At 44.6% G+C, this 18,448-nt stretch overlaps 1 protein-coding gene and 1 long non-coding RNA gene across 9 annotated transcripts in view; one reads left to right on the top strand and one right to left on the bottom strand.

The window, feature by feature from the left end:
* The window catches only part of LOC309620021, a 601,726-nt gene that overhangs the window by 58,926 nt on the left and 524,352 nt on the right, over positions 1-18,448 (bottom strand). The window lies entirely within an intron of this gene.
* Positions 1-18,448, top strand: part of SH3KBP1 (SH3 domain containing kinase binding protein 1) — a 337,377-nt gene that overhangs the window by 267,303 nt on the left and 51,626 nt on the right. For all 8 annotated transcript variants that reach the window (XM_082375630.1, XM_082375635.1, XM_082375631.1 and 5 more), the window contains 3 exons: positions 6-113; positions 14,022-14,073; positions 16,540-16,620. In XM_082375630.1, the coding sequence (XP_082231756.1) occupies positions 6-113; positions 14,022-14,073; positions 16,540-16,620 (241 nt within the window). The remainder of the gene's footprint in view (positions 1-5; positions 114-14,021; positions 14,074-16,539; positions 16,621-18,448) is intronic.

The following is an 18,448-nucleotide window of genomic DNA, read 5'->3' as shown; positions in this document are numbered from 1 at the left end:
CCTAGGACTGCATCGATGTAGGCTGGTGGGAAGGAGAGCTCAATGGCAGACGCGGAGTGTTCCCTGACAACTTCGTGAAGTTACTTCCACCGGACTTTGAAAAGGAGGGGAATGTAAGTCTCTGTGGCTTGGATCTCAGTGCGCTGCCTGCTGTCAGAATTGTGGCTTCCATGACGGGGCTGGGGATGTGGGGTGGGGAAGTTTATTGTTGAAGAGCCCTGGCATTTTAGTTTCTTTGTTTTTTTTTTTAATCAATTTATTTTATTTTATTTATTTTTGGCTGCGTTGGGTCTTCGTTGCTGCGTGCGGGCTTTCTCTAGTTGCGGCGAGCGGGGGCCACTCTTCGTTGCAGTGCGCAGGCTTCTCACTGCGGTGGCTTCTCTTGTTGCGGAGCACGGGCCCTAGGCATGTGGGCTCAGTAGTTGTGGCACGCGGGCTCTAGAGCGCAGGCTCAGTAGTTGTGGCGCACGGGCTTAGTTGCTCCGCGGCATGTGGGATCTTCCCAGACCAGGGCTCAAACCCGTGTCCCCTGCATTGGCAGGCGGATTCTTAACCACTGCGCCACCAGGGAAGCCCTAGCATTTTAGTTTGATGGACCCAGGTTCTGAGCCCTCAGCTGCCCCATACCTGATGTGTGTGAACAAGTCCGTTAACTTCAACAAGCCCCAGTTTCCTCATCAGTGCGCCTTATTCTAAGGGTTGTTGTGTGACTAAACAAGATAATGTGGGTAAAGCACTTGGTGCAGTACCTGGAACGTCTAAGCACCCAAATAAACAGCAAGAACCATTAGGTGCTCCATTAGTAAGTGGATGGCCTGCATCCTGCATCGCATGTCCTTGGGGGTAAAGTGGCCAATATTGTGGAAGTGGCTGAAAAGCACATTGTTAAGCTAAGGATACAGGGTGAGGCCTACTAATCTTCCTAACTCTGTGTGTGTTGTGTGTGTGTGTGTGTGTATGTGGACATGAATACACATGCATGCCCGTGTGTGTGTGTGTGTGTGTGTGTGTGTGTGTGTGTGTATACACCTCTGATCTGTGCTTTCTTTCTTTGTGGGAACCCATTTTACAATGCTGTGGTTTAAATGAGCCAGTCCATCTTTGTTTGCCTCACTCCAGGCATATTGTTTCTCTGATGACAATGTAACAAAAAATGTTGAAAAGTCGGAAGCACTTTACATTCTAAGGGGGCAGCAGTTTGGTCTTTTCCAACCAGTTCTACACCTCAGGGCTCTTTGGTCAGGCTTTCATGTGACTTCTGCCCACCTTTCCCAGCCTGCATTCTATTCATGCCCATGGGGGCTCTATTACTGGACCATGAACCTTGACCCATCACCATTCCCATGGAGCTGAGGTTCGGGAAAGGTAACTACAATACTGGTGGATTGGTTGCCAAGGATACTAAACAGCATTGATGGTGTATGCACTGCTTAGATGAATGGATATGATTGTTCAAGGAGCCAGATGGTGTAGGTACCCACCAAGATTATGGCCTGTAGATTGGTTTGAAGCCAAGGGCCACACGTTTTAGGCTTTTTGATAGCTTTCTTTCTTGTATTGTTTAGCTGAAGGATGCTCTGTTCCACATCTGTTATTCTCTCTAGGAATTAAGTTTGAGGTTCAGAGAATCTATATTCTGCTTCCCAGTGTTTTCTAGATCATTGAGACTTACTGCTGGTCCGTGGACCACACTTTATCAGCATCACCTGGAGCTTGTTAGAAATGCTCGGACCCCACCCTAGACCTGGTGCCTCAGAACCTGCATTTTATCAAGATCCTCAGGCGATCTGTTTACACATTACAGTTTGGGAAGCTCTAGTGGTAGATGCAGGTATCTGTCTAAGTGATGACATCCCCACCTTCTAGTTTCCAGCCATATTTTCGGAGGAGAATAAATCCACAGAACAGAGAAGGGCTCACCATTCAGTAAAGACATTTTCCACCAAGCAAAATCATTTGACCCATTTTTGTTGATAATGATTGCCATGGTGGGTTATCAGCTGACAGAATTCATCCTCCAGAAAAACAGACGCCAGCACTTAGTAATGACTATATAGTAAATGTTTAAAACAGTAAGACACAGGAAGGAGGTTTAGCAAACATTTATAGAGTGCGGTGGTTGTGACTCTAGGCTGCGACATTGAATAGACTTGGACTTGAATCCTGGCCCTGTCACTTAGCTGTTCTGTTCAAGGTCAACTCATTGAATGTTTCCTCAGTACACTCGGCCCTCCGTATCTGCGGGTTCTGCATCTGTGGATTCAATCAACCTTGGGTCAAAAATACTAAAAAATATATTTCAGGAAGTTCCTAAAAGTAAAACTTGAATTTCTTGAATTTGCTGTGCAATGACAACTATTAACATAGCATTTACATTGTATTTGCGACCATTTATATAGCATTGACCTTGTATTAGGTATTATAAGTAATCTAGAGATGACTTAAAGTATAGGGGAGGATGTGCATAGGTTATATGCAAATACTTGCCCATTTTATATGAGGGACTTGAACATCTGTGGAGTTTGCTGTCTGTGGGGGGTTACTGGAAGCAATCTCCCACAAATACTAACGACTGTGTCCTCATCTATGAAATTGCAAGAATAATCATACCTACCTTGTTAAACTGTTGAGAAGATTAACTGAGATGATGCATATGAATTCCTTAGCACAGTGCCTGGTCCTTTGCAAACGCCCCATACGTGCTAACTATTCTGGTCTTTGTAATAATGACTATTAGCACAAGTTTTAGCTGGAAGGCTCCAGCTAAAACTGTTCGGTAATGATAGAAATCTGACTCTAGTTCATCAGATCAGCACGGAGTTATCTTGGTGTCTTGGTGAGCTTCCCTGGGGATCCAAATGCATCTAAGAACTTTGATGAATAGCCTTTAAAAAGAAATCTAGTGCCTTATAATATATATTTGCAGAGACAAGCAAGTACAGGATGGCATAACCTTCATGTCATTTTGCATATTTGGGAGGGGGGCAGATCTGCTGCCTGACAGTGATGTTTTATGTTTATTCATTCATTCACTTTGTATCTATTGGGTCCCTTCTTTGGGCTGGCTGCCATGCTGGTTGATGGGAAGTGAAGAGGACACACGTGGTCGCTGTCCTTGTGGGCTTAGTGTTGGGCAGCAGGGGGCCACCCAGACTACCCGTTTCACCCTTCTCCCTAATCTTTGCGAGCCTGGTAAAAGGTGTTCACATCCAAAGCATTTGGATACCAAGACCTTCATGGTGATGCCTCTCCCTTTGGCCAAGGCATCTTAGCAAGCACGCCCTCCTACCAGACATTTGCCGCCTTCTTGGTCCTGATGGAGGTAGTATGATTTTGAAGGCTGAGGTAAAATCTGGATAATTCTTTTAACAAATGGGCAAAGCCTGTGGTTGCCTACGTTGTAGCACCCTGCCTTCTAGTCCCCAGCCATATTTTAGGGGGGCAATAAATTCACTCAAGTGAGAGAGACTCCATGGCATACTTTTCTAGAAGCTCTGCTCTGTTACATAAGGTATTACCGGAGGACTCCCGCTGAGAGAGTGAAGTTGTCAGTGATGAGTGGACTCGTCTTGGCTTGCTCACTGAGGCACGCACGCTCTTTGGGGCCCATGGGCATCTTTCCCACCCCAGACAAGCAACCACCATCTCTTTGATAGGTCTTTTAACCTTGTTCCTAAGAAGCAGAAAACTCAATTTTAGGGAAACAGTAGTTATACCTGTCAGACAAACTAATACCTACAGCTGAGAAGCGATTGTATAATGTGACATTTAGCTTTTAGAAGATTCAAAGTATTATATCCTTTTCATCCCCTCCGGCCTATAAAACCCACCAACCAGCTTTGCATTGGTTGTTACACCAGCCTTTAGAACTGCACCTGGAATGTTGGTGAGTTCGTGACAGCATGACTGGAGACAGGGCTGTTGTGTGCTGAGTTGACTGTGTAAAGATGATTAGAATCATTAACACAAATGTACTATGTGAATGACAGAGTCTGAAACATTATTCTGCCATCGGTGTCAGCAGATGTCATCTTGTCTTGCCAGTAGCTGGGGTTGCAGTCATTCATCCAGAAAAGAGGACGATGTGTGATGATTAGGGTAGACAGGAGCAAACAGCATTATTCAACGGCAGACCTCTTGAATCAGTAGGCATCACCGAAGCATTCTGACGAAGCAGGTGTATTCTCTGCTCCGGTGCAGATTCAGGTGGTTACTACAGGGCCTTTTGGAACTCCTCGAGGTCTTTCTTTCAGAGGGTGCTCAGCAGATTCTCTCTCACCGGGGTAGTAAAGGCGTTGGGGCTTTTCCCCAAGATATTCCCAGAGAGCACCAGTCGATCTCTTGGTGCAGATTTTAGAGCAATTATATAAGCTATTTGTGTGAGAACCTAGATTCAGTGGCTGCCTGTTTATTTTGAGCCTTGACAGTAAAATTGAATATTAGAATGGAAAGATTAAATATTCTGAGAGCTCTGATGAAGCGACGTGCATGCTCTGTTGTCAGGACTGAAGGAAAGCAGGGAACTTGGACTCTCTGAACTGCAGAAACAACATCTTCCTGTCATTTTTAAAAAAAAACAATAGAACAGGTATCCTGAAAGATGATGTTTCTGAAAGATAGTGTTTTAAGAAAGTCTCAGGATCCAGTTCTTTTAAAAGAAAGTGTTCAAATCACCAGAAGATGGTACTGTTCTTGCATGCGCTGATTTGAGGGGCTCTTGTGAGCTTGTGCCATGTTGAAAACCGGGGCATTGCTGAGATGCCCAGAGGCGTTTCCCCAGTGAATGCTCTACAGTGGAGGGTCTGCCTCTCGGCCTCAGGGATACAGAACCCTGCCCTCAGAGACTTCTAAGGATGCCTGTAACTGTGATGCGGGCTCACATTTGCAAACTCACAGAGACTTACCCGGGGATCAAACTGACAGCTTACTAATCGCAACAGGAACTGAAATTTCAGCCCGTCTGAAGCACATAGGTCTGCCTGCCCTGGGCATTTGCTCCCTCTCAGCCTGATTCCTTAAAAGCCAGATTCTATAGGAAACCACATTTACTTGGTGATTTCCGGGAGAGCAAGGAATGAAAAGAAGAGGAGCTAGTTATTTTCACGAAGGGTCTTGCAGGTACAACTTGAGGCCCCCTCAGGCACTAGGGGGAAGAGTGAGCCAAGGGAACTGTATGTTGAGTTCACCTAAGCCCAGAGGATGCTGGCAAGAGCCCTGCACCTGTGACCTCAGCAACTCTCCATTTTTCTCTGTTTTCATGGCTGATCAGCCCCTTGCCATCCATTGTCCATCTCCAGACATATCGCGGTTCAAGCAAGTAGATTTCCCACATTCTCCATTACAGTTGAGTGCCAACCTTAAGATCGTTCGGCGGGAGTTTTGTACGTTCCAAACTTTTATAGGAAAGGATGTATCTTTTTTTTTTTTTGACATTTATCATGGTTTATTTTATTTTTTAATACGTTTGCTTTCTTTTAACATCTTTATTGGAATATAATTGTTTTACAATGGTGTGTTAGTTTCTGCTTTATAACAAAGTGAATCAGCTATATGTATACATATGTCCCCATATCCCCTCCCTCTTGCGTCTCCCTCCCACCCTCCCTATCCCACCCCTCTAGGTGGGCACAAAGCACCGAGCTGATGTCCCTGTGCTATGCGGCTGCTTCCCGCTAGCTAGCTATTTTACATTTGGTAGTGTATATATGTCCATGCCACTCTCTCACTTCGTCCCAGCTTACCTCCCCCTCCCCATGTCCTCAAGTCCATTCTCTACATCTGTGTCTTTATTCCTGTCCTGCCCCTAGGTCCTTCAGAACCGTTTTTTTTTTTCTTTAGATTCCATATATAAGTGTTAGCATATGGTATTTGTTTTTCTCTTCCTGACTTACTTCACTCTGTATGACAGTCTCTAGGTCCATCCACCTCACTACAAATAACTCAATTCCGTCTCTTTTTATGGCTGAGTAATATTCCATTGTATATATGTGCCACATCTTTATCCATTCATCTGTCGATGGACACTTAGGTTGCTTCCACGTCCTGGCTATTGTAAATAGAGCTGCATTGTGGTACATGACTCTTTTTGAATTATGGTTTTCTCAGAGTATATGCCCAGTAGTGGGATTTCTGGGTTGTATGGTAGTTCTATTTTTAGTTTTTTAAGGAACCTCCATAGTATTCTCCATAGTGGCTGTATCGATTTACATTCCCACCAACAGTGCAAGAGTGTTCCCTTTCCTCCACACCCTCTCCAGCATTTACTGTTTGTAGATTTTTTGATAATGGCCATTCTGACTGGTGTGAGGTGATACCTCATTGTAGTTTTGATTTGCATTTCTCTAATGATTAGTGATGTTGAGCATCCTTTCATGTGTTTGTTGGAAATCTGTATATCTTCTTTGGAGAAATGTCTGTTTAGGTCTTCTGCCCATTTTTGGATTGGGTTGTTTGTTTTTTTTGATATTGAGCTGCATGAGCTGCTTGTAAATTTTGGAGATTAATCCTTTGTCAGTTGCTTCGTTTGCAAATATTTTCTCCCATTCTGAGGGTTGTCTTTTCGTCTTGTTTATGGTTTCCTTTGCTATGCAAAAGCTTTTAAGTTTCATTAGGTCCCATTTGTTTATTTTTGTTTTTATTTCCATTTCTCTAGGAGGTGGGTCAAAAAGGATCTTGCTGTGATGTATGTCATAGAGTGTTCTGCCTATGTTTTCCTCTAAGAGTTTTATAGTGTCTGGCCTTACATTTAGGTCTTTAATCCATTTTGAGTTTATTTTTGTGGATGGTGTTAGGAAGTGTTCTAATTTCATTCTTTTACATGTAGCTGTCCAGTTTTCCCAGCACCACTTATTGAAGAGGCTGTCTTTTCTCCATTGTATATTCTTGCCTCCTTTATCAAAAATAAGGCGACCATAGGTGTGTGGGTTTATCTCTGGGCTTTCTATCCTATTCCACTGATCTATATTTCTGTTTTTGTGCTAGTACCATACTGTCTTGATTACTGTAGCTTTGCAGTATAGTCTGAAGTCTGGGAGCCTGATTCCTCCAGCTCCAATATTCTTTCTCAAGATTGCTTTGACTATTCGGGGTCTTTTGTGTTTCCATACAAATTGTGAAATTTTTTGTTGTAGTTCTGTGAAAAATGCTATTGGTAGTTTGATAGGGATTGCATTGAATCTGTAGATTGCTTTGGGTAGTAAAGTCATTTTCAGAATGTTGATTCTTCCAATCCAAGAACATGGTATATCTCTCCATCTGTTTGTATCGTCTTTAATTTCTTTCATCAGTGTCTTATAGTTTTCTGCATACAGGTCTTTTGTCTCCTTAGGTAGGTTTATTCCTAGATATTTTATTCTTTTTGTTGCAGTGGTAAATGGGAGTGTTTCCTTAATTTCTCTTTCAGATTTTTCATCATTAGTGTATAGGAATGCAAGAGATTTCTGTGCATTAATTTTGTATCTTGCTACATTATCAAATTCATTGATTAGCTCTAGTAGTTTTCTGGTGGCATCTTTAGGATTCTCTATGTATAGTATCATGTCATCTGCAAACAGTGACAGTTTTACTTCTTTTCCGATTTGGATTCCTTTCATTTCTTTTTCTTCTCTGATTGCTATGGCTAAGACTTCCAAAACTATGTTGAATAATAGGGGTGAGAGTGGGCAACCTGGTCTTGTTCCTGATCTCAGTGGAAATGGTTTCAGTTTTTCACCATTGAGAATGATGTTGGCTCTGGGTTTGTCATATATGGCCTTTATTATGTTGAGGTAAGTTCCCTCTTTGCCTACGAAAGGATGTCTCTTGCTTGATTCCCGTAATGGCTAATCCACTGTAGGTGAATTTTGCTGGTTAACTCAGACCACATTCTCTTTACTAAGTTCTAAGGAGGCCCCTTACCTTAGCCCCCATCATCTGACAACCCAGTTATAGCACTGTCCTCAGCCAAAATTTTCTTTATTCCTAGTCACATGCTTCAGCCTTTTGAGAACCACTCTTCTTTCTCATTTTTGAAGATGCCCAATGAATTATTTCCCTGTTTTTAGTCTTCCAAAAAGGAACAAATTTGTGCTTATAATAAGCAACATTATGAATAAAACTCACCTTTGACATTATTTGTCTGTACATTTAATTTTCTGGGTAATTTCACCTGTAGAGATGGGGATTGTCAAGGTGTTGATATTGCCCAAGTATGGCCTCATGACAGAGCCCCAGCTGAGTTTCCCTGACATGGCCTGGATGGCACTCCTTCTCCCTTCTCTGTTGGTACTTATAGCCTTTACTCTCCCAACTGAGCACCTCATTCAGTATACTCTTGCCTGAAGTGATTCTCTCTCATCATGCCATATGAACTGTAATCTCTTTGAAGGCAGACCTGCGTCCCAAGCTCCTCCTTCATAGGGTCTAACAGTGTGTGTCGTAGTCAGTTCAGGCTGGTATGACAGAATACCATAGACTAGATGGCTTATAAACAACAGACATTTCTCACACTTCTAGAGGCTAGGAAGTCCAAGATTTGGCATCTAGTGAGGGCTCACTTCCTGGTTCATAGATAACTGTCTTCTTGCTGTGTCCTCAAGGTGAGGGAACTCTCTGGGGTCTACTTTATAAGGGCAGTAATCTCATTCATGAGTGAAATCCCTTATGACCTAATCTCTTCCCAAAGGCCCCATCTCCAAACACCACCATATTGGGGATTAGGTTTCAACATAAGAATTTTGTGTCCATTCAGTGGACAAATATTCAGTCCTTAGCAGCATGCTTGGTATATGGTTGGCACTCAGGAATCCCTTGTCCTTTGGTCGTTTGGTGACAAGGTGTACCTTCCTCTCCTTCTGTCCCTCCCCTCTTACTAGCTGCTCTTTCCTGTGATAGTATGAAAGAGGAGCAAGAGTAGAGGGAGGGGCAGAAAGAAGCCAGGTCTCTTGTCAGATTTGTCTTCCCAGACAAAGGGGAGCCCAGATCCATCCATCCGGGTGTGAGGTCTGGGCACGGAGTCAAGGCACCACTTTCAGGGTGTGGTAGATGGCGTGAAGAGGTAAGCCAAGGGAGTGAATTAAGAGAGCATCTTAGAGAGAAACCGAACACCAAAGCCTGGGTGACCACCCAACAGGCCAGCAGTCTAGATGGGTCCAGCCAAGAGGGATACCATGCATGTAGGCCACCAGCCCAGAGGCCAAGGAGAGGAAGAGAGAGAGACCCTGCCAAGAGCAGGTTTTGTGGTAGCCCCCGGTGATCTCCTGTGCTGGGGACTCTGTAGGGTGCAGAGGGGCCCAGCCCCAGATGCACTCTTCACATGTGCTGCCGATCCGCCAGGGACAGGAGAGAAAAGGGCAGAGTGGAGGCCCCTGTGTGTTTCTAGAGCCATGAGGGGTACCCTGGTCAGGAACTGTCCGTTTGTGTCCCCTGTCCGGCCTCACACAGAGACACCTCCAGAGAACTTAGCCAGATGCCTGGAGGAGGGCTTCCCAAGACTCAAAATCAAGCTGAAAATCGCTTCCAGAACCTTGCCATGTTCCTCTCACAAAGCCCCCTGAGGGGTACCCTTTTCAACAAGTCACATGTCTGGGCCCAGAGCTCTGAAGGCAAACTGGCTTGAGAGGCCAAGTGGCAAACCATAATTCCTGCCAGGGAGGACAGTTGAGCCAACTGACGTGCTCCTTCGCTTGGGGCTGGCCAGACTTGCCAAACAAAGGGCAGAATCAATTACTAAATCCTTTAGCAGGAGGCAAAACTTGCCTTGCTGCTGTCTTCGCTCCAGAACGTTCAGGTCTATTTCCTTCCCGGTAATAACAGTAAGAAATGAAATCTAGTTCGTATATCCTTTGAAGGATGGTGTTTGCTTCTGTGTCCAAGCCAGCAGATCTACACACAGGGAAATGTACACACACGTGCACCCAGGCCTGTGTGCCCTGCACGTGTGAAGGCCATGGAAGGCATTCTGCTCTCCCAGAAATCAGAAAACGTTCGCCCATTGACTTTCTTAAGAACATTTTCATGTTGGCTCTTTTTTAATGAATTGCCAGTCTGAACACTGAGAGATGTGAGTTCTGGGCCCATTTTAGCTCCCACCTAGCTGTTAACATGGCCCCTCTAGGCCTCAGTTTTCTCAGCTTAAAGGGGACCCTCTGATCACTCAGAGCTCTGACGTCCCCTGTTCTTAGCACCGACCTGCCAGTTGAGCAGGATGATGCCACCTGGGCCTGGAGCTGGAGTGTTTTATTTTCACTGTGGAGGGAGGAGAATAAATAGAACAAGTGCCTCTAAAAAATTCATGACTTATAAAAAGAAACGAAATTGAGTTATTTGTAGTGAGGTGGATGGACCTAGAGTCTGTCATACAGAGGGAAGTAAGTCAGAAAGAGAAAAACAAATACCGTATGCTAACACATATATATGGAATCTAAAAAAAGAAAAAAAGCTCATGAAGAACCTAGGGGCAAGACGGGAATAAAGACGCAGACCTACTAGAGAATGGACTTGAGGACATGGAGAGGGGGAAGGGTAAGCTGGGAGGAAGTGAGAGAGTGGCATGGACACATATACACTACCAAACGTAAAATAGCTAGCTAGTGGGAAGCAGCCGCATAGCACAGGGAGATCAGCTCGGTGCTTTGTGCCCACCTAGAGGGGTGGGATAGGGAGGGAGGGAGACGCAAGAGGGAGGGGATATGGGGGTATATGTATATGTATAGCTGATTCACTTTGTTATAAAGCAGAAACTAACACACCATTGTAAAGCAATTATACTCCAATAAAGATGTTAAAAAAAATTCATGACAAAATACTTGACTGAGTTGAAAGGATGTTTCTGTCTGCGCACCTGCAGGAGCTAGTTAATGCTGGTAAATTCAACAGAGAAAGCGTTGACCTACTGCTTAACCTGGAAAATCAATTACATGATGTGCTTATGTCTTTTTGTTTGAGAATCATGAACTCCCATGATGAATTTTCTACTGCCACATTTTTGCTACCGATTTACCCACGCTGCCTTCTCAGTTCTCACTGCCCTGTCTTCCTGTGGCATTAAAAGAAAAAAAAAAATCAGGGGAATTCCCTGGTGGTCCAATGGTTAGAACTCAGTGCTCTCACTGCCGGGGCCCAGGTTCGATACCTGGCTGGGGAACTAAGATCCCGTGAGCTGCGAGGCACGGCCAAAAAAATGAAAAAGAAAAAAGATCATTGTCAGCTCATGTGAATACTTTATTAATCGTTTGTGGGGTGGTCTAGAGCTACAGGGAACCCTGACCCTGGTTTTTGTTCTGAATTACCTTAAAAGACATCTCCTTTGAAAAATGTGGCATCATTTCTCATCTAAGGAGGCAGGAAGGCTAAGGTTGATGGAATCAGGGCCAAAGTCAGTCAAGGAAAAAAAAAAAAACAGGACAACTTGTAAACCTCCTCTGCTACTAAGCAAAGCAGGCACCTGGCCAGCGTTGATCAGGCCTGGTGAATGCAAGACAGACAGCTCACAAACTGCTGCCTCCTTTCCAAACTGCCCCACCTGCCTCCGCAGCTGCTAGGGCTCCCGACACAGCCTCACACCCCTGCCTGCTTCCTCCGCCCTCCGAGCAGGCACTTGGCATGACCACGCTCTCCACACGCTGTTGGGGAGCACAATACTTCCCGTCCCCTCTCTCGGTGCCCCTCCGCCCTGCCCTGTTGCATTTCGTGTATTACATGCCAAATCTGACACAACACTAAGGGTTTTTTTTTCTTTGCACAGTAATCTTGGAAAATATGATGACTTGTAATTGTCTTTTTTTATTTGAGGCCCTGTGGTTTGAGGCAAGGTCGCTGGGGTAACGGCCTCGGTAAGAGGAGGCTCATGTGAAATTGGTTAGAAAAATGTTCCAACAACTGAGAGTGAGGAAGCCGTCCAGCGGGTGGGCATTGCTGGGGCTGAGCCGGGAAGAATTAGGCCACGGGTTGTTGGCAGTTTCCTGCATAAGAAATTACTCTGATCCAGAGGTAAAGGAAGGTTAATTGGCAGAGTTTCAACTTCATTAGGTAAACACACATCTGTCCCCAGTCTAATTTCTACAAAGATAGAGAAGAGAGGAAGGAAAAAGGAGTCAGGGTAGAGAGCTGGAAGGGGCTGGCAACAGGGGAAGAGTCGTAAGCTCAGGGTGGAGGGCCTGTACCCATGCGGAGGTGGCCTTTGGAACGTCCTTCTTTCTTTTTTTTATAATGAAGTTTGGATGCATATAGACAGTACAGAAAAATATTAAGAAGGAAACACATATGCACTCATAATCCTACAAGAGATCAGCACTATAAATTTCTTTCTTTCCAGTCTTTTTCCCTTTCTGAATATATTGTAACATGGTTGAGCTCATACTGTAGCTGCAATTCAATACCCTTTTTTTTTCCCCTTAATGTTGACATACTACAGTTTCTTGTGCTTTTGTAAACTCTGTGTGGTTTATGGCCGTGAGATGGTTTGTCTTGTGGATGCCCTCTGGCAGGATGGCCCCTTCACAGTGGTTAAGAGCATTCCTGTGGGGCAGATAGCCCTGGACTGGACTCTTGGCCCCCTGCCCCGTTTACTAGCCTGGTGACTTGGGGAAATGACTTCATCTCTTGAAGCCTCAATTATTTCATCTGCAAAATGGGCATAATAATATCACTCCTTATCGAGTTGTCACGAGGCTTGGGCAAGGCAGTGCTTACTGACTCCCTCTGTGAAACCGCCTCCTCCTAAGAGGGAAGTAATATTATCGTTTTACAGATGAGAAATTTCATCTAGGTGAGGTCACTTGCCCAGGGTCCACGGCTAAAAACTGAAAGAGCCGGGATGTGTAACGGCAGCCACATTCTGAAGCCCCGCCGCTTGCCCACCATATTATACTCTTACTTGGGGTCACTTGGCCAAATCACCCAGCTAGTAAAGAGCAGAGTTGAAATGTCAGATCCAGAGCCTACGTGCTGTGATGCTCCCTGAGACAGTTCTTTGTGGGTCTCGTATTCTGTGGGTTTTACTTAAAACCATTTCTTCCTGTGTCCTGGTACTGCATCAGGCACCGGGAGGCACTGGTGGGTCGGGCTGAGGATGGTCGGGTGCTTTTGCTGGTCACATCAGTACTTTTTCAGCATGCAGAAGAGAGTCCATGGGGCTTTTTTAAAGTCACAAGTATATGATACCCAGAGAGGGTCAGGACAGGTGTCAGCAGCAACATGGATCATATGCTCAAACCCTCCCCATTTCCATCGTTCCTTAATGATGTTGATAATGAGATGGCTCTCTCCTTGCCTTTGGTCCCCTTTTCCCCTGTGCAAGAATGGTGCCCAAGAACTGTGCCCTGGCTGGACTCTCGGCCCTAGGACATTTGCCAAGCCCAGCCTGTCTCCCACCTACAGCGAATCCTGGGTGAGCAAGGAGATGCCATTAATTGCATTGCTGCCTCATCCCCTCCAGAATGATAGGGTGTGAGAGAAAAACAAATAGTGGCTGATATGCAAAGAAACTCCATTCCAGTTTCCAGGGTATGACTGGTCTGTGGGGGAACCTCGCAAATGGCCTACCAGCCTTGGGGTGAAAAGGGGCAGAAAGCTTAGAACCCTACCCAGCCACAGGGGCCCCTCAGCCTGCATTTTGTTGCAGGTCCCACATCCAGAGCGGATCTAATTTAGAGCCATCCCAGTGACTCTTTCTGAATCGCCTGGTTATTCAGCAGATTAAATCTTAATTGCAAATGCGGTTTCAGCGTAGGAGTACCATTGTGCTTGCTGGTTTCAGGCCATTTTTGCTGAGCCGCGCTTTTCCAGAAGGCTGTTACAAATTTAGAAAGGGGGAAATGGTATTTCATTTGTCCATCAGAGCTTTGTTTTGCAGACTGAATTTATTTTGGTGCTTGTTTAAAGGTGCCAAAACCTGACATCCCTGGAGAGAGAATTGCTCAGTTTTTTTGGAGAGCTTCTCTGGACTGTCCAAACTACATCTAGAAAACACTGTCTGTGGTCCTCATGTGAGAGGCCAGGCCTGTCAACAATCTCATGTGGTATCATTTTGATTAATTTTTCAGAGACCCAAGAAGCCACCTCCTCCATCGGCTCCCGTCATCAAGCAAGGGGCAGGTAATGTACCTTTCACTTCCGTCAACACACTGTCTTTCTCTTACTGTTTTCCCTAACAAAGAAACATATCATTAAAATGTATCCCTGATATAGCCTCCCAAAGAGAATGACCAGAAAGACTTTGTTTCGGAATAAACCAGTTTTGTTTGCTTTGTTTTTATTTTTATTTTTTAAATAAACCCCTTTTGTAGAGAGAGGAACTGGTTGTCTGCTTTGCCTGTGCCTGCCCGTCGAGGGTCAGCCTGGGAAGAGCTGCTTCCCGTGGGTCACAACTTCACTGGGCATATATAGCAGTGCTGAATTTTCGATTTCTGTCCCGGGTGGTTAACCAAAATTTGTACTTACTTCACTTGCCCCCAGCAACAAAAAATGTTTTTCTAGCAATACTTTCCCTCCCTCATGATTCTTTTCTCATCTGGAAAAGAATCCAATTAATTCACTTTTCCTGTGTGGCTCAGATGTTAAGGTTGAATACTATAGGAAGACTTGATGCCGTTGGACACTTGGTAACTCATTGTACACTGGCGTCTCATACATAAAGATGAGCATTCCTAGTTCCCAATAGAACTCCTCTTTATCATTGTTAACACAAATTTTAGGGAGAAATTCCTCCGTGAATAACTAGTTAAGTGGCATTTTAAAAAATTAACAACTAAAACTGAAGAAGAGTAGGGGTATTTTTAATTCTACACATGCATAGTTATGATATTTCTGTAGCATTTAAAGTATGAATACATTTCCAGATTGGTTTATTCAGCAGATTTATTAGGAGTGATTTTTTGCCGTTCTTTTGGCCCACCAAGTTGGGGGAAAAAAATCAGCTTGACCTCACATTCCTTTCCCATTCCCTTCAGCATAGTTGAGAATTACAGAGATTAAGCCCCCAAATGGGATGTTAATTACATCTCCTGCTCAGCCCCCATCCTTGTTTGTGTTGAGCAGTTTAATTTTGCCACCTAGTGGTTCTGGCTGGATAAATATTTTATTTTGCTGAAATTAAAGCAGACTATTGATTTGCTTTTTTTCTGAAGATTCTTTCCCCTAGAAGCCTTGGTGACAGGTTAGAGACCAAGGAGGTGAGTTGAGTGGTCCCAGGCTCAGGTGGCCTAGAATGTAACTAGGGTTGGATTCTTCGTGGTAGTAGGACTGTCAGTTCCTCCTCTGTCTCCAGGAGTGGTACTGAAATTCTTCATTAGCGTTAGGAGACCAGATTGTAGCATGGTAGGCAAATTCTTATCCTTTTAAGACAATTTTAAAAGGTTGTGCTGGATCTCTAGGGGCAAAGCATGATGGCATTTAATCTTCCTAGATTACTACTACTGCTCATTTATCCTGCTGTATAATCTTGGGAACTGCTTTGTAATGGGGAGGTAGATATTCCTGTTTTCCTTGTGTTTGGTTATTTGACGAAAAAAATCAGATACAGAATTGATAGAAATCAGATACAGTGTTTAACTTGTAGTGAGTCATTAAAGAGTTAAGGTAAAGTGTGTGTTCAGTGGATTTTATTTTAAGTTCTTTTGGCTTCTGATGCTGTGTAATTGAGATTTTAGTACCAAGCACACATCCATAGGGTTGGTCATGTAAGGAGTTTGTCAAGCACTCAACCAAGTCCATAAATCAGAGGAGTACTTGTGATGGGTTTCATGCTTTAGCTATTTTCCAAGTACACTTACGGACCTGAGGCCGCTGACACTGATGAAGTTCCCTGGTGCGGGAAGCAGCTGTGGTCCAGGCGTGTAAAGAGGAAGGGTGAATTGGCACATTTGGGAAAATGTAATACATGGGGATTCAGATGCAAAGGACCTAGGGAGAACCACCGTATCTTCTCTGTACATCCCTCCGCTTAAAAATGTGTTTAAGAGGTAACAAAGTACCAGTTATAAAATAAATAAGTCACAGGGATGTAATGTACAGCATGGGGAATATAGCCAATAATATTTTAATAACTTTGTATGGTGTGTAATGTATAAAAATATTGAATCACTGTGTTGTACACCTGAAACTAATATAATATTGTAAGTCAACTAAACTTCAATTTAAAAAAAATACACGTTCTAGTTACTATTGCTGCGTAACAAAGCACTCCAAATTTGGTGGCGTAAAACAACGATCTTCTCATGCCCGTGGATTTGTTTATTTATTTATATACATTCCCCACCCACACCACGTGGTCTCCTGTGACTACTTTGATGCGTAAGGAAGTCAGATTTAAATATCAATAAATATTAGTGGTGTTCTTGTAAATGAAGGATGCATAGGCAGGCAAACTTAATGACATATGCCAGAAATGGCTTCTGCTCCGTTTCTAAGCAGCTTGTGTTTGCCAGATAACACCAGCACTCAGCTTAGGAAAGAAAAAAACCTATTGACTTTGCTGTACCTGATAAATATTTAAAATGCTAGTGCATCTAATAAATGGATGGGGGAAACATTTCCTAATCGTTGCCATCCTTTCCCCGCCAGGTACCACTGAAAGAAAACATGAAATTAAAAAGATACCTCCTGAAAGACCAGAAACGCTTCCAAATAGAACAGAAGAAAAAGGTATGAGATCAAGTCTTCGTTGACACTTCTAGAACGGCAAGAGACAGAGCTGTCTGTCACAGGGCTAGTCCCTATTACCCACAGAATTTGCTTTCTCTTTGGAATATGGTGATTATGGTTTTGTTTTGATTGCTTTTAAATTTCCTCTTTCTAAAGAAATAGGAGAGGGGGTTATGTGGTGCCTCTTTGGGCCGGCATTTCTCATCAAATGAAAAACAACCAGCCTAGTCACTTAACACACTGGGGCTCTCCCACCCCAGTCTTCCTGCCATCACCGCCCTCCCCACACCAGCAGCATCCTGAAGTCCGCATGCCGACTGTAAGTGCCTAGAGGGCCCCGCTGTACCGGCCAAGGTTCCCAGCCAGCCTAGTGCCCCAGGTGCTCATTAACTGCTGATGGGTGGGTGTGGCTTAGAGAAATTCCCATCCAGACAAACGAAAGCTGTCAGTCACTGCTGGGCCTTGGACTCTGGCTACTATACTGCAGACACATGTCCTCGGTCAGGAACGTTGAGGGAGGGGGTGGCATGGCAAAACTGGGAGAAGCAGCCCAGGGCCCACAGTCCCCTTACCGGGGTCAAAAGTGTCATTTTCAGGGAAGTGCTGTAACCTGTATCACGCAGTCAGGTTTATGAATGTGTTTGACTCCTATGGTCTGCGTGTCCCTCCCAAAGAAATCTGCATGCTGTGGAAGGACTCATTTTATTAGGTGTCTAAGATTTGATTGATCACACATTTTACGGGGAAAGTGTTACGTTATTATTATGAACAGGAGGCAGAGCGAATTCCATTTTTAAAAAGCAGTTATTTGTAAGTCACAAGAGAAATGCTGAATTAATGCATGTAATTATTTGGAGATGCTCCTGGGTGGCCTCATGAAATTTTATTGTGAAATTTAATATTTTATATCAGCCTGCCAGAAGTTTTACCAACATTGCGAGTTCTTAGGAAGTTACACCTCTTTCTTTCACAGTGAACAGTTAAAACTTGAGTTGTGGAAGCTCATTGTGAAGGCCAGGTCTGTGTCACAGATCAATGAAAAAATAGCTATTGAGTGTGTACCATACAAATAGTTCTTTGATAAAAGTGTGCGTGTTGTGACATAACCAAACACCGCCTCTGTCCTCACGGAAGACACATGGCTGGTTTTGGGCTCGTAGCCAGGCTCTGTGATGAGGACACTGCCCGCTCTGTTCCACGCTGACTAGCATATGTACTTGGCTTACGTGTGAACAGCCGCCCTAGTTGGTTGGCCAAGTGGCCGCACACTTCTGCTTCCTTCCCCTCCCGTGATGCCTTGTTCTGTGCCGCAGTGGGTCAGGAGACAGAAGCCCTGGTCAGAAGCAGCAGGGAAGACAGCAAACCAGCCCCACCTTGAGACTTGGCCTCCCTCGTAGGTGGGCACGAACCCTCTCTCCCATTCGTTCTGCAGGCTGCTGGAGCTCCATCCCTCCCAGGAGGCAGGAGGAATCCCCCCTCCTTTGTATTTTAGCGGAGCCCTTCCTCCTCTGGTGCCTCCTCTGGTCCCTGCGGACCAGTAAAAGAGTTCCCAGCATTCCTGGATGGAGCACGTTCCCTTACTGAGATATTGTGGGGATGAGCCCAGTGGTGTCTGTACAACACCTGATGGGCTTTTTGAAGCTTTGCCAATCTGACTGGTCACCCAGACGACGCGAGTGTGTGTTTGCAAGTAAAACGTGTTCACAGTTCCAGCTTCCGAGTGAGCACAGGGATGCTGCCTGTCCAGTGGGCAGCTCTCTGAAGCTCTGTCTTTGCAGAGAAACGTGGGGACATGAAGCATGAAGCTGCCACCAAGCACTGCCCAGTA

Source organism: Balaenoptera borealis (assembly GCF_965194805.1).
Source record: "Balaenoptera borealis genome assembly, chromosome: X".
NCBI classification, from domain to species: Eukaryota; Metazoa; Chordata; class Mammalia; order Artiodactyla; family Balaenopteridae; genus Balaenoptera; species Balaenoptera borealis.
Note: the sequence above shows the minus strand (reverse complement) of the source record. Positions and strands in the feature narration are given on the sequence as shown.